Source organism: Bos grunniens, chromosome 20, assembly GCF_055505025.1.
Source record: "Bos grunniens cultivar Pamir isolate PY7600 chromosome 20, Bosgru_T2T1.0, whole genome shotgun sequence".
Classification (NCBI taxonomy): domain Eukaryota; kingdom Metazoa; phylum Chordata; class Mammalia; order Artiodactyla; family Bovidae; genus Bos; species Bos grunniens.
This window is the reverse complement of record NC_141184.1, coordinates 68861096-68888285: the sequence shown is the minus strand read 5'-3', so window position 1 is coordinate 68888285 and position 27190 is coordinate 68861096. Positions and strand designations below refer to the sequence as shown.

General features: G+C 37.5%; 1 protein-coding gene across 19 annotated transcripts in view; it reads left to right on the top strand.

The window, feature by feature from the left end:
- RANBP17 (RAN binding protein 17) overlaps window positions 1-27190 on the top strand; it is a 368523-nt gene that overhangs the window by 255222 nt on the left and 86111 nt on the right. For all 19 annotated transcript variants that reach the window (XR_015148584.1, XR_015148583.1, XR_015148579.1 and 16 more), the window contains 4 exons: window positions 2550-2623; window positions 3647-3727; window positions 12915-12978; window positions 13071-13179. Coding sequence is in view for 11 of the 19 variants with exons in the window: in XM_086361112.1 (XP_086217238.1) it covers window positions 2550-2623; window positions 3647-3727; window positions 12915-12978; window positions 13071-13179 (328 nt within the window). In the remaining 8 variants the exon portion in view is untranslated. The remainder of the gene's footprint in view (window positions 1-2549; window positions 2624-3646; window positions 3728-12914; window positions 12979-13070; window positions 13180-27190) is intronic.

Here is a 27190-nt window from a genome sequence, read left to right as displayed (position 1 = left end):
AAGGATAATTGTGGATTAAAGCACTGCCATGTGTCAATGTTGACTGTTTTTTTAGCATCTTATTGGGTCATATCTGATGCTTTGAGAAGCTGTTTTGACAACAGAGCACAATAGACCTGCCTGCTTAGATTCTTTCTTTCTTGAATGCCAGAGACACAACAGAAAACTTCCTTATAGGAACTATCAATTTAAAAATATTTTTAATATGTTTAAATGTTTAAAAATCACATTTTTGTTATTTTTATTATTCAGTGTAGCATGGGGCAAAATCAAATTAATTTGATCTTTGTCATAAAAAATAGCATTTGTAAAATCTTGAAAATGTAAAATTTTATTTTACAAAAATAGAGGGTAGTAGGAGATATGGACTGGAGAAGGCGATGGCACATCACTCCAGTGCTCTCGCCTGGAAAATCCCATGGACGGAGGAGCCTGGCGGGCTGCAGTCCATGGGGTCGCTAGAGTCGGACTTGACTGAGCGACTTCTCTTTCACTTTTCACCTTCATGCATTGGAGAAAGAAATGGCAACCCACTCCAGTGTTCTTGCCTGGAGAATCCTAGGGACGGGGGAGCCTGGTGGGCTGCCGTCTATGGGGTCGCACAGAGTTGGACACGACTGAAGCGACTTAGCAGTAGCAGGAGATATGAACACCCAAGCAATTACAGTGTGAAAAGCACCATGCTAGAGAAATGGACCAGAAACTATAAGAACATAAAGGAGAGTGCAACCTGGAAATGGAAGGAGGATTCAGAGATGACTTCTGAGTGAGAATCAGAGGAAGACAAAGAAGAAGGATGATTCAGAAAAAATAAACAGCTTGTGAACATATAGAGCTCTGTAATTGCATGACAAGCCTCAGCATTTCATAAGTTTTTCATTGTGACTTTAAGTTGAGGGAAATGATAGAAGATGAAGTAGGTTGGGGCGAAGTTGTGAAGGGCCCTGTGTGCCATAATCATATCGATATCAGATTTTCCAAGGGACCCAATTTATTCCCATTCATGAGAGATTTTAGATCACGTTGAGATAAGGGACACTTCCCTTTTTACAACCATTCTCCTTGGAGCCTTCTATGTGCTGAAAGGTTTCTGATGATTGAGGATTTGATGGTAACTAACTTCTGTAAGTTCTTTCTCCCTAGCTCCCTCTTTCCATCAAACATCTTTCAAAACAGTGATAGCTTTGATGGTACAAGAGATGAAGGCCTTTCTCATGAGCAAAGTCACAGATATTATTATTGAAATGCTTTTTAATTTAGGCTCAGAAGTTAGCAGAAGTTAACAGGAGTTTGAAACTCCATCTTCCTTTCTTTCTCTCTCCCCCAGCTTCTCCTCTCCATCTTTCTGCCCCCTCTGACTCCCCCCTCTCCCTCTTTTTCTCCCCCTGATTCACTCTACTGGCCTGAGGAGCTTCTGGTCATAGAACTTAAGTCAAAAGCTTGGAACACAAACTTCTCTTTAAATAATGTTTAAAAGCCAAACATGAGATCTCTGCAATTGGACCACTTTTCTCCCCTCTATTACCATGTGACTCTGGATGATGTGTGGTATCCTGTGATTTCCATCTCACCTTCACAACCAATGGCATTATATCAAGGTAGTGTTTACATACGAAAAACAAAAGGCAGAATAAGTGAACGCTAAGTTGCCATACCATAGGAAACAGGCAGATCAGGAGAAAGTAAGAGAACAGAATCACAGGGGATCAAATCAGAGATGAGAAATCCCATACAGCTGGTGTCTGGCAGAGATAACCTGGAATCACACCAGAGCATCAGGGAGTGTGAAGGTGTCAACCCACCTCTCAGCTTTGCCAGGCTATTAGGGAATATTCCATTGGCTGCCAGTGGCATTTTCCCACTTGTAATGGGATATGTATTTATAAGCTCAAGGTGGCTGGGGTTGGGACTGAAATGTTACACCCCAAACTCTGCAACCAGCACACCCTAATGGAAAGCTTAGTGGATTCTCAGGCCCCGGTGTATTCAGCAGAGAATCCCTGAGTCTGGGATTTCAGTCTCAGCATGGAAAGTAAGACCTATCTCTATATTTGGGGGAACTTGTTGAGAGAGATTTGAGGAAAATTTCTATAAATTCTTTAACTTCCTCTTATTTTTTTAATTCTTATTTTTATAAGTGCCTAACATAATCCTGAATTATTTGACGGCTTGCCAAAACCTGGAATAGATGGAAATTTTTTAAATGTTGGAATCTTTTATTGAGGCACTCTACTTTCCAGCCCATCTATGAGATGAGTTTGTTACCACTTTGAAAAAAAAGAAATCATGTGGTATGCTGGGACTAAAATTAGTAGGTGAATGTGGGTTTTTGTGGGTATATATGTATTTCAAATAAGGGAAGTGCTTCCTGGAAGAAAAAGAGGAGTTAGAAAAAATTTTTAAAACTTCTTACTCTGTTCTCCCCACTTGTTCCCTGCATCATTGTGGATACAACAGCATATTAAATCTTTACATTTATTCAGTTTGAATAGTCTGTAGAAAATATACATTAATGATAAAGTTTTTGACAATTAAATGTTTTCATGCAGGTATATGCCCGTATGTCAGAAGTCTTAGGAATAACAGATGACAACCATGTTCTAGAAACATTCATGACGAAAATGTGAGTCCCTGCTTTGGTTCTTTGATTTTTCTTTTGTTGTATTGATTTGATCTTCTTACTGTGCTTAAATATCTTCATATATATTAATTTTTAATAACAGACTTTTAAAATTATGCTTTAATTTTAGAATGGTAGCATTGTTCTTATCTGAAATTTAATTTTACATGTTTAAAATTCACCATCCAAAAGGCATTGTTATTTGTCAAGGTATCCATGCAACTGCAGTATACAGTATCAAAACGTAGTTTTGAGAAGTTTACACACTTTGCTGAACTTCAGTTCAGTGGGCAGCCTTTTTAAATTAAAAACAAAGTGCTCAGTTTTAAAGACCAACTCAAGAGATTATTACAAATTGGAATCATTGAGAGAGATTTGGTTGCCTTCAAACAGGGCATTCATTGATTCCAGTAGAAACCTATGGCTATCAGAGACATGTTCTTGGAACCTGTCCTTAAATTATCCTTGTAATATTAGTAGAATTAACTAGTTTCTGGTCAAGAAATAGCGCTGTACACTTAGCCTAAGGTTCTGTGCCTCCACTTGACACCTTACTTCCTCTGTGTAAAAGATAGGTAGCACTGCCTTATTTGCAGAGAACAAAGCAAGATAAACAAACATGATCCTAAGAAGTAAGTTTTGGAACCCCAAATTTGATGGTTCATTTCTTGGCAGTAAGTGTAAGTCTCTACTTGACTTCCTTTGAAACTCCTATTGTCACTCCCTACTGTGTTTGTTTTGGATACAAACTTAATGTTTCTTTTGTGAAACACTTAGGCAAGTTTAATTTACAAAAAGAAATTTATAGAATAATAGACCATTTGGAGAATAATGTTGCTTGTGCATCGATTGTGTGTAATTTTGAACATGAAATAAAAAGAAGAGAAAATGTTCCATTGGTATTTAAACCCACTTCGTGAGGTATTTGTGATGTAGGTCAGCTTACATGAATGATGTGTATTTCCATGTTCTCCCTACACAAGCAAATACCTTAATTATAATTAAAAACTTTTTTTTCATGTTTAGTGTTACAAACCTTAAATACTGGGGAAGATGTGAGCCTGTAATTTCAAGGACGCTGCAGTTCCTAAATGACCTTTCTGTTGGATATCCTTTTTACTGTATCTGATAATGTATATAAACAAACCTAACAAGTGCATTCTGTTGGCCAGGTATTTTCCTTATTTATAATTTTTCAAGTGGTTTTCTTAAGTAAAAAGCATTTCATTTAGCTTTATCTATAAATGCATAATTTTGAAAGATTTATATTAGCTACATAATATGAAACATTTTATTCAGAGTCACAATTGAATTTATATGGATATATAGATTTCTAACTAGCAAAAGTTACGTTTATATCCACCCAGGTTTATAAATGGATACATAAAAAAGTAGGCAACCACATATGTTTTAATCCATGATTTTTCATAACTGTCAGGATGGTGGTGTTTTAAAAGAACACATATAACTAATCTTAAGAAGGTCAGTATATTCTAAAAACTGTTATTTTATAAAAACTGAATTCCTAAGAGTCAGTATTTCTTCAGTGTTCATTTCAATTGAAATGAGTATTATTTTCTCTAGTTAATAGGCACAAAGGAGTAACAGAAAGAGAATTATAAGGGTTTTGACCACTTCCTTGATTATTTCCTCTACCAAATCAACATCTTGTTTACTCTAGAATAAGATTTCCCATTACACATTAAATGGTTAGGTCTCTCTTTACCAGATTTTTAAAATCTAAAACCAGAATCATCCTTTCTTACTACATCATAGTTGATAGCATTGTAGTGTTTCTACCAATGAGAGAGAAGCATGTTGATTATGTTTTATATGTTAGCTATCAAATATATAGGAGTTGTGAAAAATAAGTGTTAGTTTAGTTAACCACTAAGATTAGCTGATATTTTAATATGAAGACAGCATTCTGAAAATGGGTGGCACTGGATAGAAATCTTTAACGTGGGTTCACTCCAGGAATATGTTTGTATTAGTTAAGTTTAAAATTGTGTTCCTTGGCAAACCATAAAAGATTTCCAAAGTATTAGACACCCACTTTTGTGCTGGAATTTAATATGCAACTTTTTATTGGAAAATAATCGTCCTTGTCTGGCAAAATCCACCATGCAATATTTCTGTTAGTAGGTATAATGCAATAAAGACAGGGAGGGCTATTTATCACTACAAATTTTGAGGATTTCAGGATTCTTTTTATTATTTTAATATATTTCTTTGATATTAAATCAGAAAAATGATAAATTACACCTGTCCAGGCTGTTTTTCCTTTTTACTGGAAAGTGATGTACAACCCAATTCCAGTGGTCATTTTGGCTTTTTAAGATATGTATTTTTTCTTATTAAAAAAAAAGCTCAACCTGTATTTTTTTAATAATAATGCTGAAATACTCTTTATTTCTAACATATGAAGTGGTTTATAAGTACTTCCTAGTATTGCAAACTCTGGCCTTTTCACAATGTATTACTTTGAGAACATATTATCTGAAAAGAAGCCTATGTTATTTTATAGCACATATCTGTGTTTAGATTTACCCTATTTTTTAGGTTGAAATTGAAATCTAATATAAAATTAATTTGATTTGTATTCTTTTTTGTTTAATTTACATAAAGCCTAATTTATTTGTATCTGCTATTTAAGATCCTTTCCTATCATTTACATCTTTTATATATTCTTTAATCCTGACTATAATCTTTTATTTTACAAGTCACTTATTGCTTTTGAGCATTCCTTTTTGAAGTTAATAAAAAATCATATTTTCCAAAAGCTTATTAGATAAAAGTTTAAAAGCTGTAACATTTTAAACCAAGGGATGGGCATAATTTCAACTTGGGTACATTGATTTATATTTTTTAACAATTATTTCAGGTTTGCATATTTAGAAATATATATTAACTCAATTTGATTTCAGTGCTCAGTTATTTGAATTATAAATCATTATGTCCCTTCTAGCTGATCAGTCATGAAACATCTTTGAATTCATTTACATAATGGAATATGTGAGTGGTGTATCTATTTCAGTACAGTTGCTGGTTACCTAATGCATGTTTTGTTGTTTCTAATCGATTTCTTTATTGTAATGTGTTTTTAAATCCTGATTTTAAAGCAATACGTTATTTCTGTGTTAAAAGTAAGATGGCTCAGCGATAGAAGCAGTTATGCAAGATAAAAATCATCACCAACTGACCTTTATAAATGGAAATCTGTTTATATATTAATATTCAAAATATTTATATTGAAAATGCTAGTAACAAATAAATGAAAAGCATGTTATCTTACTGTAAAATTTTTAATGTCCCTTATTACTTTTATAATGCATGTTTTCAAATAATTATTGTTTTGTTTTTTGTATTTTTATCTTCTTCAGCGTGAATCTTACTTATTATTTATGGTCCTTAAAGCCAGTCTCTGAATTTTGGTGTTCTTCTATCTGACTGCTTGCTTAGGAATTAAAATCACAAAGGTCCTAATTTTTAGGAAGTACTAAAAAGCCTCATGTTTATTTACCTAAGGCAGTCATCTCAAACTTTAGTGATAGTCAGAATTTCTGGAGTTCTTGTTAAAATACAAATTACTGGGCCCCACTACCCCCAGAGCTTCTGTTTTAAGAGGTTTAAAATTCTGTTTTAAAATTTAGACCGAGGCCTGAGAATTTGCATTTTCATTAGTTCTCAGCTGATGCTGGTGGCTCACAGACCATATTTTGAAGACTTCTGCCTTAAGTTAATTGGAAAATAGAACTTAATGTCCTCAACAGAAAATCTGAATATTTCTCCTACAGAATCTTCTCTGAGGAAATCTGTCTTCACTTAGAAAAGGCAGATTTGACATTTTTAGAAATAGTCTAGTTTTCTAAATAATAATAATGTGTGTGAGGAGGCTACCATTGTGTTAAGTCCCCAGATTTTAACTGGAAAGCCCTTGTTGCATTTATTCCAAGGTTTCTGTTGGTGAATTTGAAGCTTTCTAAATTGGCAAGTCTATCGTAACTTTAAAATCCATTGGCCTTTTTGAGAGAAAGTTTGTTCTCCCAGCAGATTCATTATATGTGGCATATACGGCAAATTTAGCAAACATATCTAGTAACTTTTTAATGTACTTTTTAATTATCTAAGGTTAAATTTCAATAATTCCAGATTCTAAATAGCTTTTTCTAACAGACACAGGATTGAAATGACTCTGTCCTGGGGCAGCCCTTCACAGTTAGTTTTAATACTTGGGTATCCTTTTCCTGCTTTGATATGTTTTCCAGTCGTAAATTCTGGTTTCTGTCTAATTGGGGAAGATGTAAGATTGTTTAAGTGATTAGGACAAGGAAGCTGCCGGGGAAACTAGAGTGAGAATAAGGGTCATAGAGAGCCATCAAAGAAACTTACTTTTTTAAATGCTGAGAGAGAGGGAAGTGTCACATTTCATTCATAATTCTGTTTGGTTTTTAATCATTATTTCAAGTTTTTCTTCCTTTGAAAAGTAGTTGATCAACATTTCTATTGTAATTCATTGTTTACTCAGATTTATAGCAGTTGCATGCATGTCTCTGAGTTTCAGATAGATCATAATGAGAAAGGAAATTTCATTTTCTGTTAGGCCCTCTGTTGGTAGCTGCCCTTATTACATCATCCTCAAAGGTTTGAGAAAACCCAAAAGATAGTCTTCAGCTTCTTAAAAACAGACCTCATTAAGAATTCTACATTAATTCATGAATTTATCCAAACTTATTTTACCCTATTGATAATGTGAACTTCAACAATTCTTAGAATTAATAACTTCTTCATGTTATTGCAAGACCGCATACATCATCCACTGGGCCCAGTACAAAATGAAAATGTGGTGTGCGTTGTTCATAAATGATTAAGAATTTAAAGTCTTCAGCAGCAGCACACTGAACCAAGCAGAGGCCTTTATAACCACAGAACTCTGTGCAAGTGCATAGTCTAAACTGAGAAACCATGAATCTGGCTCAGGTTATCTGCTGTAAAAAGAATTCCTTCCATTTGGCTTCAGACTAACTTTCTAAGACTATCTCCCATAGTTCCTGTACACCAGGATTCGGTGAATCCTGAATGAGGTGGAGCATCAGGAAAGAGTAGAAGATGAAAGTCTAGTATGAAGTAAGGGGAAAGGCTGGAAGTAAAACTGGATATGTCTGTTACAGGAGATATTTAGTAATAAACAGTAGTAATTGTGCTTTTGTGAAACAGTATTAAAATGTATCATTTTATTTCAATGAATATCACCATCTTCAGATGGTTTTCAGAATGTTAAATAAAACTAGTTTCAGCTACATCCCTCAGGCATACTTCTATTAACATTTCTTATCAAAAGAAATGTTGATGTATTTCTTTGTTTGCTGTCTCTATCATCTTTGGAAAAGTCATCCCATAATTAATCTGCTCTATTTGTTTGTATACTAGCATCAACTGTGAGAATCTTCTGTTTCTCCTCTATAGCCCACTTATGCAGGCCTTCTGTCAGTTCTTTATAGATTCATGCTTTACAAGCTTACCTTCCTTGAGTATTATTTTGATCTGATCATTTCACTTCCCAAAAGCCCAGAATCACATGCTTCTTGGGTCAAAGTAAAATTATTGATTTAAACTTGAGTTCTTTAACGGTACCTAACTTATTGAGTTCCCAAAACTAATTTCCTGATCCACAACTCAACCCCAATTTATACTTTATACTTGGGCCAAAGAAATTTGTTTTGCCTTCCCCTTGATATCCTTCAGGCTTCCCTGGTGGCTCAGACAATAAAGAGTCTTCCTGTAATGCGGGAGACATGGGTTCGATCCTTGGGTTGGGAAGATCCCCTGGAGAAGGAAGTGGCTACCCACTTCAGTATTCTTGCCTGGAAAATCCCATGAACAGAGGAACCTGGCAGCCTACGGTCCATGGCGCCACAGAGAGTCTAGACACGACAGAGCGATTTTCACTCTTTTTGATACCCTTCATTATCTTTCACTGAATCACCACATATGCTATTCTCTTCGTTTGACCCATTATAACTCACTTAGGTCTCTTAAATTTTCAGGTTTCGCTAAAAACTTGGTAGAGCCATCCTGAAGTAATTATTAATTATAATCCTTAGTCACTGTGTTAACTGAAAGAACTCGAAGGAGTCATTTAATTTCTCTAAGGCTCAGTTTCTTCATTTGTAGAAAGGGAATATCATCTATCTCTTAGGATTTTGTAAAGATTAAATAATAGGGCTTCCCTGGTAGCTCAGTTGGTAAAGAATCCACCTGTAGTACAGGAGACCCTGGTTTGATTCCTGGGTTGGGAAGATCCCCTGGAGAAGGGAAAGGCTACCCACTCCAGTATTCTGGCCTGGAAAATTCCAGGGACCATATAGTACATGGGGTCTCAAAGAGTCGGACACAACTGAGTGACTTTCACTTTCAAATAATATAATAAATATGTAACAATATATCTGTGTTATCTAACAGTAATAAAGCAACTGGTATTACTGACCCAGTCACATGGTAGATGCTACTAAATGCTTCAATTTTGTTCCTTTTCTTTTTACTTAGAGTTCTTGGACACCTAGTTCTTTTCTGTATTTCTGGGGATAAATATAATATAGCCTAGTATTGGCTAGTTCTCTCTCCTATTAAACTGTAAGTTACTAGCTATTAGGACTGTTTTGTTTCCTTTCCCTATAGTTTCAGAACTTCATCACAGCAGACAGGAGACCATATTGTTGCCTCTCCTGTTGTGTGACTAAACAGTAAGTGACTGAACTCTTATTCCTTACATGCAGTAATTAGTACTCCTTAAGATGCTTCATTTTGGTTATACCTGTTTGGGGTTTTTTTAGTCTAGTACAGTTCATGAGCATAATTCTACTTTTGAAATCACTAATATTTCAGTAATTATACTATATACCTATCACACCTACAGTAATTTCCATCGGGTAATTTTTTATCTGTGAACTTTCTTCTATCATCAGGATCTAATTCTATCTATAATGTTTGTAAACATGTATGGCTTTTACATAATTGCCTGGATCAGTACCGTTATCCACCCTCTTGTTCTTAGTGAATATCATGCATCTAATACGCTACTTTGATTTTAAAAGAGAAATTTCATCACATTTTAACACTTCTTAGTTTTATAATTTTATATTTTAAAACTTTCTTAGTAGTGCATATAATAATGATATTCTTTATAATCAATGATGTTTTAGGATTAATGAAATACAGTATTACTCAGTAAATACTTGCTGCCATGAATTGAAGTAATACTTGGTGCTGCTTTGCCCACTAGCTGCTAAAGTGTGTGGTACCTGTAACTTAAGAAACCAGGGCTTTGTCAGTTAGGTTATTCTTCTCTTCTGAAGATACAGATTTTTTTCAAACTTTTGACCATCTCTAAGATACACCATTCTTTCAACTTTTTCTTGCCCAAGCTAACTATCAGTGAGACCATCTTCACTGCCATCAGTGTTTTCGTAACCACATGGATATAGACAGGTTTTCTGAGCATTTTGTTTGTTAAGTTAATATCAGCCAGTCTGTGGAGTTTGCTCAGTCCTGACTGTGATGAAGGCTCATTAATGAATTGATGCCTCCTAAAAGAAGTTTCCCTGTCCCTTCTGGGGCCTAGTTCCAGTTTCACTTGTACCTCAAAAAGCTAGTGATCTCTGTAGAATCATTTGGCATATTTCAAATCGAATGGATATGATTCAGCCTAGTGAGAAGAGCTTATAGTTTCAAGTCACACAGACCTTTGAAGTTTGGATTTGAATCCAGAAGTTCTGCCATTTGTATATTCCATGTGTAACTTTTATTAAATTCTCTTACTCTTCTAGACTTCTACTGCTGTTACTGTTAACCACCATTAACCACATGTACTATTATGAACTGTTGTCAACAGGCCTCTGAAATCTAACCTGGTACTACCACCCAACCAAAATGGTGCAGCTTACAAGAATCCTAGTCTCTTAGGGAAGAATGAAAATTATGAAGACGTATCTATTTACCTTTTTTAAAAAATTATGTATTTTTGTAAGGGCCATGGCTAGCTTTGAATTGAATTCCTATAGGGAAATATAAGTATTCAGATGAACTTTCATTTTTTCTTTATTGAAAAAAGTTTCTAAAAATCATTCTTAATCTTCTTCTTCACAATGTAATTAAAAGGCAGTGAGTCTGGCCTGGGTACAAAGTGCACAGATGCAATTCTGCAGAAAATGTGTCTTTGGCAGATGAGATTCTTCCTGTGAATGTTCTGTTTATTGCTACCATAAATATTCTATTGTCAAAACATGACTTGCTGTTTATTAGCAGCACTGACAGGAAGATTCCTATTAATGGCAGCATTCTTATTACCCATAGACACTGTCACTTTTAACTTTGCAATTCTAAGAGAATTGCATTTGGTAATTACTTAAGATATTTCTTAGCTTATTGATCCCTACCCCTGTTTAACTGAGTGGAGTTTGAGTGGCAGTTCTTCTGCTCAGTGACTTACACTGGAAAAAATCAAGTGTGCCCTTTGTAAGCAAGGAGAGACTTGCTGCCTATCAGCCTTGATCTCGTTTCATCCTGCCAGAAACACACAGTGCGTCGAGCACCCGCTGAGAGCAGTGTACTGAGGAAAACACGTACGTGCTGCCACTACACTTAGAAAGCTTACAGTCTAGTCTGGAGATAAGCAAAATATGCAGTTGCTTAACCTGCAACTGGAATGGGCTGCCTTGAGTCAGAGGGGCTTGAATCTAAATCATACTAATTGCCTGTCTTTTGGAAAGTTTAACTTCATTTTTATAGTTTGTTTCCTCATTTGAGAACTAGAGTCTATCTCATGGGATTGAGAGAATTAACCTTGAAAGTCGTAAGCATTCTATAAATGTTCATGCTCTGCCTCTTTGTGTCATCTCCATGATTTATAATTGGCAAAGACAGGTGCATCAACTGATCCTCACAACCCAGGATAGCTTGCATGTATCCTCATTTGTTGAGGAAAACTAAGGCTGAGAGACACAGAGTGTAATACTCAGGCTCATCCAGCTGATTGAATGGTATAGTCAAACTGAAAGCCCAGGTTTCCTAACTTTTGTCTTCTATTCTTATACCCACACTTGAGTGACTAACATTTAAAATTAGGCTCATCAGTGCCAGTGTATAGAGTTAATAGACGTCTGCATTTGGAGATGATGTGAAGGAAAAGAGCCAGTGTTTTCATTGGGACATAAGTGGAACCATGTAAGATTATTATTTTTTTTTTGGAAGCATATAAGATCATTATGGTTTGAAGAAAGGTATGTGTAAGTATGTAGGGAATGCCCCACAGGTGCCCTAGCTAGACCGGAAAGCACAGGACTAGGATAAACCCTAAGTAAGAGCAGAGGGTGTTTGTGTACTGAATTGGTGTTCTTAGACCCCACTTCAGCCTTTCTTTGATGATGGCATTAACCAGAAGTATAGGCTTTGGGATCATGTTTGTGATGTTTTTCAACTCTATTCTCATTCTGAGTTGAACTGTTCAGGGGATAATGTGGTACAGTAGAAAGTACGTGGCCTTTATAGTCAAATCTCAGGTCAAATGTCAGCAGTCTCAGTCCATAGCAATGTAATCTTGGACAAGTAACTTAATTTCTCAGAGCTTCTGTTATCTATCTACGGATTAAACATAATAAATAATATTTAACAGTGTAATTATGAAAATTAGGTGGGTTAACAGATATATAATGCCTTATACCTAGTAGGAATGTAAGAAATTTTAGGTCCTTTAAACCTGTACTTCAACATTTAAGGACCTGCAGTTGCAGTCGCTACATCCTCCTAATTGTATTCTGATTTTCTTCATCTAAAGCAGAATTTCCTTAGGTTTCTACTAACTAAGCTCATGTTTCTTAGAATTGAATAATTTTCTCTTTCTTGATAGCCTATATATAGTCTTTCATAATTATTTTTTATGAAATAATATTAAGTGAAAAGAAGTTCTCAAGTTATACCCCAAATGTAAAAAGGGTCAATTTTAATTTTCCACTATCAAGGCTCTAATAGTAAAAAAAGTTTTTGTCTTAATTATAAAATTCATTCTTTCTTTCCATAACTAGAATATGTATAAGATAGGAAAAGTAATTGCACTGGTTAATAATGGATTATCATTCTTAACAGAGTGGAAGGCATTTCTATAGGAGTAAAACTCTTTAGAAATAATATTTATTCATCATAAATATAAATTGATGCCATTATAGTTCAGTGTTATTTTGTGATCTGTTACTTATTGGTAAGACAATCATATTTCCCCAGATGCCTTAACGTCTATTACCTATATCCTTTTAAAAAAACTTGTGAAGATAGATGCTGTGAAATTCATGCTAAAAAATCACACGGTGAGTCTTATTTCCTTGAATTGATGACTAGAGTTTTCTCGGTAGTTTAGGTCAACCATTAGTAACTTTGGATGCTCTTTTGCTTTCATTAGAGTGAACACTTCCCCTTTCTTGGCATCAGTGGCAGTTACAGTCTCAGTGACTTCAGATGCCGAACAGCCTTCTACACAGCCCTCACTCGTCTTCTGATGGTAGATCTAGGTAAGGTTAAGAATTTAAGCTTAATTAATAAGGGATCGACAGTATATTTGTGTGAATGAAGGAGTGTCATACTTGTGGGTACCATATTTAACTAATTGGAATTTGCCATCTTTGACAATTTTTTACAGCTTTCTAATATTTGAGCATTGACTCATTAGCTTTGGAGCCAAAAGACAAATTTTTGTATAGAAGGTGGTATTTTTCACTCCACTTAGTACTTGTGTTAATTCTTTACTTCAAAATTTATTTTCTGAGTATCCTTTGATCCTTTGGGACTTCGCTAGTAGCTCAGATGGTAAAGAATCTGCCTGCAATGCAGGAGACCTGGATTCTCTCCTTGGGTCGGGAAGATCCCCTAGAGAAGGGAATGGCAATCCACTCCAGTATTCTTGCCTGGACAGTTCCACGGACAGAGGAACCATGGCAGGCCACAGTCCATGGGATCGCACAGAGTCAGACACGACTGAGTGACTAAGACTTTCGCTTTGATCCATTAATTTTACTGCTATACAAATCAAAGTGTAATCTTAAACACAGAAAAGCTCAATAAAAAAGATTTTCTTTGTAATGGCATTTAATCTAGAGAAATGTGGCAATGATGTAAATGTCCAACAACAGGGAATTATAAAGTTAGCCAGATCTACTTAACTTCATGGAATAGTCTGTGGTCATTAGAAATTTTGATTCGAAGACAAAGTAATATGTGAAATTTTGTTACAATATCAAGCAAAAAAGTAAGGTATTAAGCTGTGCAAATGATGTTGAGCATGCTCATTGGGAGGGAAAAGAAACAATGCCTCAAAAAAAGTCTTGAAATTCTTCAAAAATGTTAAATGTTGTCTTTGAGTAGGGTACTATAAATAACTTCCTCTTTTCTGGTAATTTGAAATTTTCCTTACTATATTATTTTCCTAATGGGAAGAATTAACTTGGTTTTGTTCTATTTTGTTCTATTAGCTTTGAAAAGCTAAAAGTTAGAAGTATCCACAAGTAGATAGCTACCTTAGAATGGGTACTTAAGCCTCCCTGTGTTGACCATGTCATCTGGAATCCCATTTTCCCCCATGTTTGGATACTTCAGGTTAAATTAATCAGTGTATAGACACATGAGAGACTTAAATCAATGACAGTGTCACCTTTAGAGAAAAGAATACTGATGATACTTTTTCTTCTGTTCTCTTGCAATGTATTGATTGATCCATCTATTTAAATATGAATTTTTAAAAACATGATCATATGTAAAGAAAAGGGATAAATAATTTCATTTTGCACATAAAAGGCATTGATCCTTTTGTAATAGAAAGATAACTAAATTCTTCTTTGCTCCACATCTATGTTATTTTCATGCATTTCAACAGAATATATTACCAGAAAGACAAACAGCCAAAAGTTGAGGAAAATGCAACTGGAATGATTAAGGAGCTTAGTGGGATTGATTTCTAAAGAAAGATTAAAAGAACCATGTATGTATAACTTGGCTAAGTGACAAGTAGGGCTTGAGGCAAAGAAAACTGTCTATAAATATTTGAAGAGTGTAAACCAGGCATGCAAAACCCAATCATCTGCTACCTTAGGCAAATGGGAGATCCGAGCGACAGCCTCGCATACTGCACACTGGCCTGCGTTACCTCTCAGCGGCTGCCTCGGAGAGCAGAAGAGCAGTCCAGACTCTTTGTCACCATCCTCCATAATCATTTAGAGAGCACCCTGTCCTGAGCTCTGAGGACAAGACAAGGACCAGGCAGACACACTGGCCCCTGCCCTCACGGAGCTAGCCTCCTTGCCTTCCCAATTGTCCAAGCAGTAAAGGAGATAGTGAAACCCTTGTCTAGACTTAATTTGTTTCCTAAGCCTTAAAAATGCTCTTAATGACCTGTCAAACAGACTGAAAGAAGCAGGGAGACCAAAGTTAAACAATACTCAATGTAAGTAAACTAAATCTGAGAGTAGATAAAAATTAAAAACAATATCAGCTGCACTCAGGGAACTTGTGCATTGTTTGAAAAGAAATTTTTTATTTAATAGGGTTTTTTCACTTTTAAAAATAATTAAGCATATATTATAAGCATCAAGTGATGATTTGTAGTAAATATTGCCAGAGCTTCCTTCCCTTGTTACAAACCAGAGTTCCTTTTCTTCCCCAAGTGTGTTGACCTTCTTTAGAGTATAAATATTGCCTTCTTCATCTTTTCTCGTACCAGTCTCAGCGTCTCTACATTGTAGGTGCTCAGTTAGTATTTGGTGAGTAAAGGACACACCATGCCATCGTCCTGGCTCCTGAGTTCAGCTCCGCCTGCCATGGTCTCTCTCTGGGAGTCGTTTGATCACTGGGCTCTCGAAGACAAAACAAATCAAGTGGCTGATAGCTTTTGCAAGTGTTTATCGACACTTGGCCACTTTTGTGCTCAATGAGTCACTTGTTGCTCTCTGTTCAAGTTATTACTTTATAGACAAGCATTTGTTGAGTGTTGTTGAACACAGTTTTATTATTTGAAGCCTGTCTCACAAGCTAGATTGACTAGATGTTGCTATCAGAATCCCTATATATATGGCTTTATAGTTTTCTGTTGGGTGTTCACTTTCATGAAAACAAGGAAAAAAGAGATAGTGATGTTGTCAAATTCAAAGATCCATGTATTAAATGAGGGAAATATTAGATAATGAGAATTCTTCTCAAATTAAACAAAAAAATTAAAGACGAACATTTTATATCAGTGATTTAAAAAAAAACAGCATAGAAAAAATGCCTAGCCAACCTGCTTGCAGAGCATTGGACATGATTCGTGGATTGAAATATAAAGCATATTCTAATTGAATCTTACAAAGAAATTGAATAGTCTTTGTGTATAAGCCATGCACACTGGAGTGATTTAAAAGGGGGAAGAAATTGGGTGTCACATTAATTGGTATTTACTTTGAAATGCATTTTGGTTTCTATTCAGTAATTTGTACTTTGTATGAATTTAATTAGATGCTATGTGCCCCAGGTTGTATTTCAGATTAAAATGTTGGGGGTGGGGTGTTGACAGTAAACAGTTGTACCACTTTATCAAATTGCTCTTTGGCTAAACTAGACAAAATGTTCACTTGTATGAAGAACAGAATTGAAAGCATTTCATCATCAGAAAGACGATTTTTATGTTGGCAACATTTTTTTTTATTTTAAGAAATTATAAAAATTAATGTAAGAAAAACCCTTCATGAGACAACATACATACAGAAAAAAATAGTGACCAACCATATGTGCATGCATGTTAGCCCTTCCAAGAATCACTTAAAGTTCCCAAGGTTATTTTTAAATTAACTTTGTCAATCTAATAAACTAAAGGAAAGATAATATTACCCAAGCCAGTAAATGGAGAACCTCCAGGGAGCTGTTCAGTGTAAAATACTTGAATAAATAAAAACCTTCTATTTTGTTTAATTTGAGTGGAGGTGAATTCAGTTGACAAATATTAAAGAGGGGAAGTGTGGGAGCGAGCTACAATACACCTTTTTGTTTTGCAGAGAACTAAATATTGTTAGTTGCAGATTAAGTTTTTTACCAACCACAAATTTAGAATTGCTCAGTGTCATAGTTGATTTTCCTTGGACACTTTATGATTGTTCTTTATCTTGAACTACTCCGATGAGAAGCATGTTGATGGGATCTGAGTGAGCAGTGCTTTCCTCAGATATCCAGACTCTTACAAGCAGTCATACTTTTCATGATCACAGGGGTACTAATATTAAAATGATGTTTATGGACTTTAAGAGAGGGTTCTCTCTTTAGGGATGAAGGTAGCATAATATCCATGTACCTTTGTGGCTTCTAATAGGTAATTGGCACCTGAAGATATCTCTAGCTTAAATTTGAAAAATCTGAAATAGCAAGTAAACGACTTGAATAAAAAGGGAAGTTCAGTTCAGTTCAGTTCAGTCACTCAGTCATGTCCGACTCTTTGCGACCCCATGAATTGCATGCAGCACGCCAGGCCTCCCTGTCCATCACCAACTCCCGGAGTCTACCCAAACTCGTGTCTGTCGAGTCGGTGATGCCATCCAGCCATCTCATCCTCTGTCATCCCCTTCTCCTCCTGCCCCCAATCCCTCCCAGCTTCAGAGTCTTTTCCAATGAGTCAACTCTTTGCATGAGGTGGCCAAAGTACTGGCGTTTCAGGTTTAGCATCACTCCTTCCAAAGAACACCCACGACCGATCTCCTTTAGAATGGACTGGTGGATCTCATTGCAGTCCAAGGGACTCTCAAGAGTCTTCTCCAACACCACAGTTCAAAAGCATCAATTCTTCGGCGCTCAGCCTTCTTCACAGTCCAACTCTCACATCCATACATGACCACTGGAAAAACCATAGCCTTGACTAGAAGGACCTTTGTTGGCAAAGTAATGTCTCTGCTTTTGAATATGCTATCTAGGGTGGTCATAACTTTCCTTCCAAGGAGTAAGCGTCTTTTAATTTCATGGCTGCAGTCACCATCTGCAGTGATTTTGGAGCCCCAAAAAATAAAGTCTGACACTGTCTCCACTGTTTCCCCATCTATTTCCCATGAAGTGATGGGACCAGATGCCATGATCTTAGTTTTCTGAATGTTGAGCTTTAAGCCAACTTTTTCACTCTCCACTTTCACTTTCATCAAGAGGCTTTTGAGTTCCTCTTCACTTTCTGCCATAAGGGTGGTGTCATCTGCATATCTGAGGTTATTGATACTTCTCCCGGCAATCTTGATTCCAGCTTGTGTTTCTTCCAGTCCAGCGTCTCTCCCAGTCCAGTGTTTCTCATGATGTACTTACTCTGCATATAAGTTAAATAAGGAGGGTGACAATATACAGCCTTGACGTACTCCTTTTCCTATTTGGAACCAGTCTGTTGTTCCATGTCCAGTTCTAACTGTTGCTTCCTGACCTGCATATAGGTTTCTCAAGAGGCAGGTCAGGTGGTCTGGTATTCACATCTCTTTCAGAATTTTCCACAGTTTATTGTGATGCACACAGTCAAAGGCTTTGGCATAGTCAACAAAGCAGAAATAGATGTTTTTCTGGAACTCTCTTGCTTTTTCCGTGATCCAGCAGATGTTGGCAATTTGATCTCTGGTTCCTTTGCCTTTTCTAAAACCAGCTTGAACATCTGGAAGTTCACGGTTCACGAATTACTGAAGCCTGGCTTGGAGAATTTTGAGCATTACTTTACTAGTGTGTGAGATGAGTGCAATTGTGCAGTAGTTTGAGCGTTCTTTGGCATTGCCTTTCTTTGGGATTGGAAGAGTATTCTAGAAGTAGCTGCTAAAGAAAGAAGTGAAAATACAGAGGAAACTCCTTTTCTTTATTAATAATAACTAACATTTGCTTACAAATTTATAGTTTGCAGACCACTTTGACATACATTTTCCTATTTGATCTTCACCACAGCCTACATGAAATGGGTATCATTGCATTGTTTATCTGTTAAGAAAGTGAGATTCAATGACTTGCCCAAGGTCAGTCATATAATTTGTAGCCCTCTGACCATATATTCACTTTTGCTGTTCCTTTGCCTGTCACTTTCTCAAATCAATTAGGGAATGTAACTTTTTCTTCATTTTTATTTGAACTACTTGGACTGAATGAATGATTTGAGGCTGGAGGGAAGAAGGGATTACTTTCCAAACTTCTATCTAAACAGATAATATTCATGTTTATTATTTGTCCTATATTGGTATATTACAGTTCTGTGGTCAGTGAAAGTCAAATGTAGTTTTAAAATTTTTTCTTAGGTCTAATAATTGGCTAAAGCATATTTCTTCTCATGGAAAAAAGGACACAGAAGTAGATAGATATCCCAGGAGAATTTAGTGAGTGAGAAGCTTGATCCGAAATAGTCAGTGTTCTGACAGATAGGAAGGATACCTCAACGTCTATCACTTGTGTCCACGACTTGGCAGAGACTATCTGGGAAATAGACATTTGTTGGGGTTGAGGAGGGAGTGGGCAATAATGGATAAAAAAGCAGCTGGAAATACTTAGAATCTATAATGAGATAATTAAGACTAATTAGCTGGCCCTGTAGGCAGAAAGCAGCCCATTAAATTCAGATCCAGTTTTAATAACTTACCTGGTTTTGAGGGTAGAGTCCAGAGTACCCCAGGGAATGAGATGCTTCAGGGGAGAAATTTTTAGGAAAGGTTTCTTAGACAAGAAATAAGTAATCTTCTGTAGGACAATGTATTTTTCTCCTGGGAACTAAAATAAACATTCTGGTTCCCTAGGGAGAAGAATTAAGGTGTGCCTCAATTTTATCATCTATTAAATGGAGATACCTACTCTGAAGAACTGGCATGTGGTTTAAATAAGATAAGCATGTGTGAAAGGGCCTGGAACAATTCCTTTCACAAAACAAGCACTCAGTATATATTAATTAATTATGACAAATATTTTATTGAATGCAATGTTAGGGGCATTCACGGACAGACACTGGGACCTCAAAATGAGGCGAATCCACACCCGTAATTCAGCTGTTCTACATCAGTGCAGCTGATGACTTCTCCTGACTGATACTAGAACATCCTGCCCAAAACCCTAAGTCATCTCACAGCCAACTAAAATTCCTTGGTAGTTTAGAGGGAAACTGACAAACCAAGTTTGGGCCCAAGTTAAATCTAGCTATGCACATTTCTCAAGCCTTTTTCTAATAACTTTAGAAGTGCTATCGTCATAAAGTACTGGGGCACAGCAGAAAATGTGGGCCTAGATCTGTAGAAGTCACTGGCTCTTTTATGATATTACTCTTGGTGCTTGGGGTTTTGAATTTTTTTATTTTTTGGCTGCACTGGGTCTTCATTGCCAGGCTTCCCAGGCGGCTCAGTGGTAAAGAATCCACCTGCCAATGCAGGAGATGTGGGTTTGATCCCTGGGTTGGGAAGATCCCCTGGAGAAGTAAATAGCAGCCCACTCTCCATGGACAGAGGAGCTTGTTGAGCTACAGTCCATGGGGTTGCAAAGAGTTGAACATGACTGAGCACGCACACATGCATCTTGGTTGCTACACTGGGGCTTCTCATTGCATGGCTTCTGCTGTTGCAGAGCACTGGCTCTAGGCATGTTGACTTCAGCTGCTGTAGCACACGGGCTTAGTTGCCCCACAGCATGTGTGATCTTCCCCGGCCAGGGATCCAACAGGTGGTAACCTACATTTCAAGGCGGATTCTCAACCACTGGACCACCAGGGAAGCTGGTCCTTGGTTTTAAACAGATTGCAGTTATCCTTCAGTATACACAGGGCCTTGGTTCCCGGACTACCATCCCCCACCAGTACCAAAATCTGCATTTGCTAAAGTCCCTAAAACAAATTGTCATAGTTTTGCAAATAATGTGTACACATCCTCCTGTATACTTTAAATCATCTCTAGATTACTTGTAATACCTAATATGATCTAAATGCTGTATAAATAGTTGCCAGCCATGGCAGATTCAAGTTTTACTTTTTGGACCGTTGTAGAATTTTTTTTTCCTGAATATTCCTAATCTCTGGTAGGTTGAATCCAAGGATGTGGAACTTATGGATATGGAGGATCAGTTGTTTTCTTCTTCACTCACTGCCTTTGTGTCTCATTCTGTGCCTCTCCTCTTAATCCTTATTAAGAGCTTCATGGCATTAGACCTGATCTTTACTGATATATTAGTTTCCTATTACTGTTTTGGGGCTTCCCTGGTGGCTCAGATGGAAGAATCCATCTGCAATGCAGGAGACCCAAGTTCAATCCCTGGGTTGGGAAGATCCCCTGGAGAAGGGAATGGCTACCTACTCAAGTATTCGGGCCTGGAGAATTCCATGAACAAAGGAGCCTACTGGGCGATTTTAACAAATTACCACAAATTTAATGGCTTAAAGATTATAAAAATTTATTTTATAACTTTGAAGATCAGAAGTCCGATATGGGTCTCAGCGGGCTACCATCAGTGTTAGCAGGGCAGTGTTCCTCTCTGTAGGCTCTAAGAAAGATTATGTTCCCTTGACTTTTTCAACTTAGAGGCTACCTAAGTCCTTGGTCCATGATCTCCTTTTCCAAGGTCCATCAAATTCTTCTCATTCTGTCGTCTCTCTGGTTTTCCCCCTTCTGCTTCCAAAACATTTATGGACCTTTGCAATTACATGAAACCCACCTGGATAACCCAGGATAATCTTCTATTTTAAAGTCAGTTGATTAGCAGCCTTTTAATTCTCTTTTGTCACATACTCACAGATTCCAAGGATTAGGGTGTAGACATCTCTGGAGGGCCATTATTCAGCCTACCATTCCTACTTATCACTAATACCAAAGTATTTCACACAATACATCAGTTCATCAGTCGCTCAGTCGTGTCTGACTCTTTGTGACCCCATGAATCGCAGCACGCCAGGCCTCCCTGTCCATCACCAACTCCCAGAGTTCACCCAGACTCACGTCCATCGAGTCAGTGATGCCATCCAGCCATCTCATCCTCTGTCGTCCCCTTCTCCTGCCCCCAATCCCTCCCAGCATCAGAGTCTTTTCCAATGAGTCAACTCTTTGCATGAGGTGGCCAAAGTACTGGCGTTTCAGCTTTAGCATCATTCCTTCCAAAGAAATCCCAGGGCTGATCTCCTTCAGAATGGACTGGTTGGATGTCCTTGCAGTCCAAGGGACTCTCAAGAGTCTTCTCCAACACCACAGCTCAGAAGCATCAATTCTTCGGCACTCAGCCTTCTTCACAGTCCAACTCTCACATCCATACATGATCACAGGAAAAACCATAGCCTTGACTAGACGGACCTTTGTTGACAAAGTGATATCTCTGCTTTTGAATATGCTATCTAGGTTGGTCATAACTTTCCTTCCAAGGAGTAAGCGTCTTTTAATTTCATGGCTGCAGTCACCATCTGCAGTGATTTTGGAGCCCCCCAAAAATAAAGTCTGACACTGTTTCCAGTTTCCCCATCTATTTCCCATGAAGTGATGGGACCAGATGCCATGATCTTCGTTTTCTGAATGTTGAGCTTTAAGCCAGCTTTTTCACTCTCCTCTTTCACTTTCATCAGGAGGCTTTTTAGTTCCTCTTCACTTTCTGCCATAAGGGTGGTGTCATCTGCATATCTGAGGTTATTGATACTTCTCCCAGCAATCTTGATGCCAGCTTGTGTTTCTTCCAGTCCAGCATTTCTCATGATGTACTCTGCATATAAGTTAAATAAGCAGGGTGAAAATATACAGCCTTGACTTACTCCTTTTCCAATGTGGAACCAGTCTGTTGTGCCATGTCCAGTTCTAACTGTTGCTTCCTGACCTGCATACAGATTTCTCAAGAGGCAGGTCAGGTGGTCTGATATTCCCATCTCTTTCAGAATTTTCCACAGTTTATTGTGATGCACACAGTCAAAGGCTTTGGCATAGTCAATAAAGCAGAAATAGATGTTTTTCTGGAACTCTCTTGCTTTTTTGATGATCCAGTGGATGTTGGCAATTTGATCTCTGGTTCTTCTGCCTTTTCTAAAACCAGCTTGAACATCAGGAAGTTCACAGTTCACATATTGCTGAAGCCTGGCTTGGAGAATTTTGAGCATTACTTTACTAGCATATGAGATGAGTGCAATTGTGCGGTAGTTTGAGCATTCTTTGGCATTGCCTTTCTTTGGGATCAGGATGAAAACTGACCTTTTCCAGTCCTGTGGCCACTGCTGAGTTTTCCAAATCTGCTGGCATATTGAGTGCAGCACTTTCAATAGCATCATCTTTCAGGATTTGAAATAGCTCAACTGGAATTCCATCACCTCCACTAGCTTTGTTCGTAGTGATGCTTTCCAAGGCCCACTTGACTTCACATTCCAGGATGTCTGGCTCTAGGTGAGTGATCACACCATCGTGATTATCTGGGTCGTGAAGATCTTTTTTGTACAGTTCTTCTGTGTATTCTTGCCACCTCTTCTTGATATCTTCTGCTTCTGTTAGGTCCGTACCATTTCTGTCCTTTATCGAGCCCATCTTTGCATGAAATGGTCCCTTGGTATCTCTAATTTTCTTGAAGAGATCTCTAGTCTTTACCATTCTGGTGTTTTCCTCTATTTCTTTGCATTGATCTCTGAGGAAGGCTTTCTGAACTCTTCTTGCTATTCTTTGGAACTCTGCATTCAGATGCTTATATCTTTCCTTTTCTCCTTTGCTTTTCACTTCAGAGAAGTTCTTCTTTTCACAGCTATTTGTAAGGCCTCCCCTGACAGCCATTTTGCTTTTTTGCATTTCTTTTTCTTGGGGATGGTCTTGATCCCTGTCTCCTGTACAATGTCACGAACCTCAGTCCATAGTTCATCAGGCACTCTATCTGTCAGATCTAGTCCCTTAAATCTATTTCTCACTTCCACTGTATAATCATAAGGGATTTGATTTAGGTCATACCTGAATGGTCTAGTGGTTTTCCCTACTTTCTTCAATTTCAGTCTGAGTTTGGCAATAAGGAGTTCATGATCTGAGCCACAGTCAACTCCTGGTCTTGTTTTTGTTGACTGTATAGAGCTTCTCCATCTTTGGCTGCGAAGAACATAATCAATCTGATTTCGGTGTTGACCATCTGGTGATGTCCATGTGTAGAATCTTCTCTTGTGTTGTTGGAAGAGGGTGTTTGCTATAACCAGTGCATTTTCTTGATAAAACTCTATTAGTCTTTGCCCTGCTTCATTCCATATTCCAAGGCCAAATTTGCCTATTACTCCAGGTGTTTCTTGACTTCTACTTTTGCATTCCAGTCCCCTATAATGAAAAGGACATCTTTTTTGGGGTGTTATTTCTAAAAGGTCTTGTAGGTCTTCATAGACCCATTCAACTTCAGCTTCTTCAGCGTTACTGGTTGGGGCATAGACTTGGATTACTGTGATATTGAATGGTTTGCCTTGGAAATGAAGAGAGATCATTCTGTCGTTTTTGAGATTGCATCCAAGTACTGCATTTCGGACTCTTTTGTTGACCATGATGGCTACTCCATTTCTTCTGAGGGATTCCTGCCTGCAGTAGTAGATATAATGGTCATCTGAGTTAAATTCATCCATTCCAGTCCATTTTAGTTCGCTGATTCCTAGAATGTCTACATTCACTCTTGCCATCTCTTGTTTGACCACTTCCAATTTGGCTTGATTCATGGACCTGACATTCCAGGTTCCTATGCAATATTGCTCTTTACAGCATCGGACCTTGCTCCTATCACCAGTCACATCCACAACTGGGTAGCATATTGGGCACCTACTGACCTGGGGAGCTCCTCTTTCAGTATCCTATCATTTTGCCTTTTCATACTCTCTCCACCATGACCCGCCCATCTTGGGTTGCCCCATGGGCATGGCTTAGTTTCATTGAGTTAGACAATACATGCTGCTGCTGCTGCTGCTGCTAAGTCGCTTCAGTCGTGTCTGACTCTGTGAGTCCCCATAGACGGCAGCCCATCGTGCTCCCCGGTTCCTGGGATTCTCCAGGGAAGAACACTGGAGTGGGTTGCCATTTCCTTCTCCAATGCATGAAAGTGAAAAGTGAAAGTGAAGTCGCGCAGTCGTGTCCGACTCTTAGCGACCCCATGGACTGCAGCCTACCAGGCTCCTCCATCCATGGGATTTTCCAGGCAAGAGTACTGGAGTGGGGTGCCATTGCCTTCTCCAAGACAATACATATTATACAATAAATCCTCTGGTAGTACAACAGGTAGTAACTGTTGGCTACCATCATTTACTATTACCATAAGTATTCGTATTACTTGCTTCTCCTTGGTCACTCCCTCAGCTCCCCAGTAATCTATCTGCTATTTGAATTTGAGGAAATGAGAAGTTTCACTGTTTACAGGTAAGAGGGGGGAACCCAGGTATTTGGTGGTGGTAGTTTTTTTTTGGGGGGTGGTGCATGTTAAGATTCTCATACCACAGAATTCATCCTGTTAAAGTATATAATTCAGTAGTATTTAGAATGTTCACTTAGTGTGCAACTATTACCATTATCTGATTCCAGAATATGTTCATCACCCTAGAAAGAAACCCTGTACCTGTAAAATAGCATCCCCTCATTATCCCTGGCTCCTGGGAGCCACTCATCTACTGTCTATCTCTATGGATTTGCCTATTCTAGACATTTAATATGAGTGGAGTCATATATGTGGCCTTTGTATCTGGCTTCTTTCATGTACCATGATGTTTTTGAGGCTCATCTATGTTTAGCATATATAGCACTTTATTCCTTTTTTTGGCTAATATTCCATTGTGCGGATATACCACATTTTGTTTATCCATTTATCAGTTGATAAGCAGTAAGGTTGTTTCCACCTTTTGGCTATTTTGATAATGCTGCTCTGAACATTCATATGTTAAGTTTTGGTAGGGACATATGCTTTCAGTTCTCTAGGGCATATGCCTAGGAATAAAATTGCTGGGTCATATAACAACTCTGTTTTTAACTTTTTGAGTACTTACCAAACTGTTTTCCACAGTCACTAAATCATATTATATTTGCTTCACCATTTTACATTCCCACCAATCTAGATTTTAAATTATACAAAATAACAAATGAAATATCCTATAAATAAAATATCTAAGAGCCAACATACTAAAATAGTTACTATTTGTATTTTAATGTGACTTCGCCAAAGGAAAAAAAATTGAAATTCAAAAATGAGTAACTTCCCGTTGAATCAGGTCATTGGAAATCCAGTAGAGGGAATTTAGCTTTGGGTATCTCCCTAAAACCTGAAGAATATTGTTTTTATCTATGCATGACTGAGAACTTAGAGTGTTATGTTAATATTTACTTTTCCTGATGCCAGTGAAAATAGTAGCCTATAAATTGACACTTCAACCTCTCACATTATACTGGTGTCTGAGCCCTTGTCTTGTTAGAAAAAAGAAACTGGCAGGTTCCATTATTATTCATAAAATGTTCACATGTAGATTTGGCATACTGAATATATGACTACATACTTGAATATGAAGTTGTAAGAACACATTTTCTTTTTTCTTATGTACAACAGTAAATGATACCTTTGTCGGTAACACAATGGGGAAAAATCTTTAATAGATGTATAAAGTGTTTCACATGAGTAAACAAAAATGACCAGTTTTCCAGCTGAGATGATACAACATATCATTGCAGTAATAGGAACAGTGCTAATTGGCACATAAATGTTTCTATGGGAATAATGCACCAATATTCCTCATTTGCCCACCTTAAACTCAAGTCATTGTGGAGGAGTCCCTTTTTCTCACCAGAACCAAGCTAATTGCTCTTCACCTTCTTCTAATTTCATGCAACTGCAAAGTTAAGATTTTGTGACCCTGACTTCAGTCCCTACCTCCGACCCCTTCCACCCTGTCGGAGACATAGAAGGGAAGAACATGAAGTAGAGTTGGGGAGTAAAGCAGAACTAATTGGAGACCATGGTTCACTGACATTTACCAGCCAGAAGATGTTGGACAAACTGCTTAACTCCTTCAACCTCTCTGTTCACATTAAATTGAAGGAAATAATCATACCACTTTATAGGATTGTTGTGACCATTATTGGCGTAACTGTGCTTTGAAGGTAGTAAAGGCTACATAGGTGTTTGTTAAGTAGATTAAGTACCAGATTCATTGGCTGCACATGATACGTACTCAAGAAATAGCTATTGTTATCCAGTCACTACACAAATTCTTGACCCTTTTCTAGGCACTGGAAATACAGTCATGATGAAAACAGACTGGGTTCCTTCCCCAAGAAGCTTACATTCTAGTAGGAAAGACAGTGAATAAATAAGCAAATTAATAGCCAATCATAGTAAGTCTCATAAGAAAAGCGAAGTAGTCTATGCGGTTGGAAGGTGGGTGAGGGTGGAGGACTGCCTGGGGTGCTGTTTGGGTAGAGCGGTCTGGGAAATCCTTTCTGAGGAAGTGACATTAAGTAGAATTGCTGCTCACATTGCTTTCTTTAGTATTTGCATCTTGACTTTTTCCTTCACAATTTGGTGGCTTTCTCTTACGCTCCTAACGTCCTTATTTGTCTCAAACTTTGATTGAGGAAA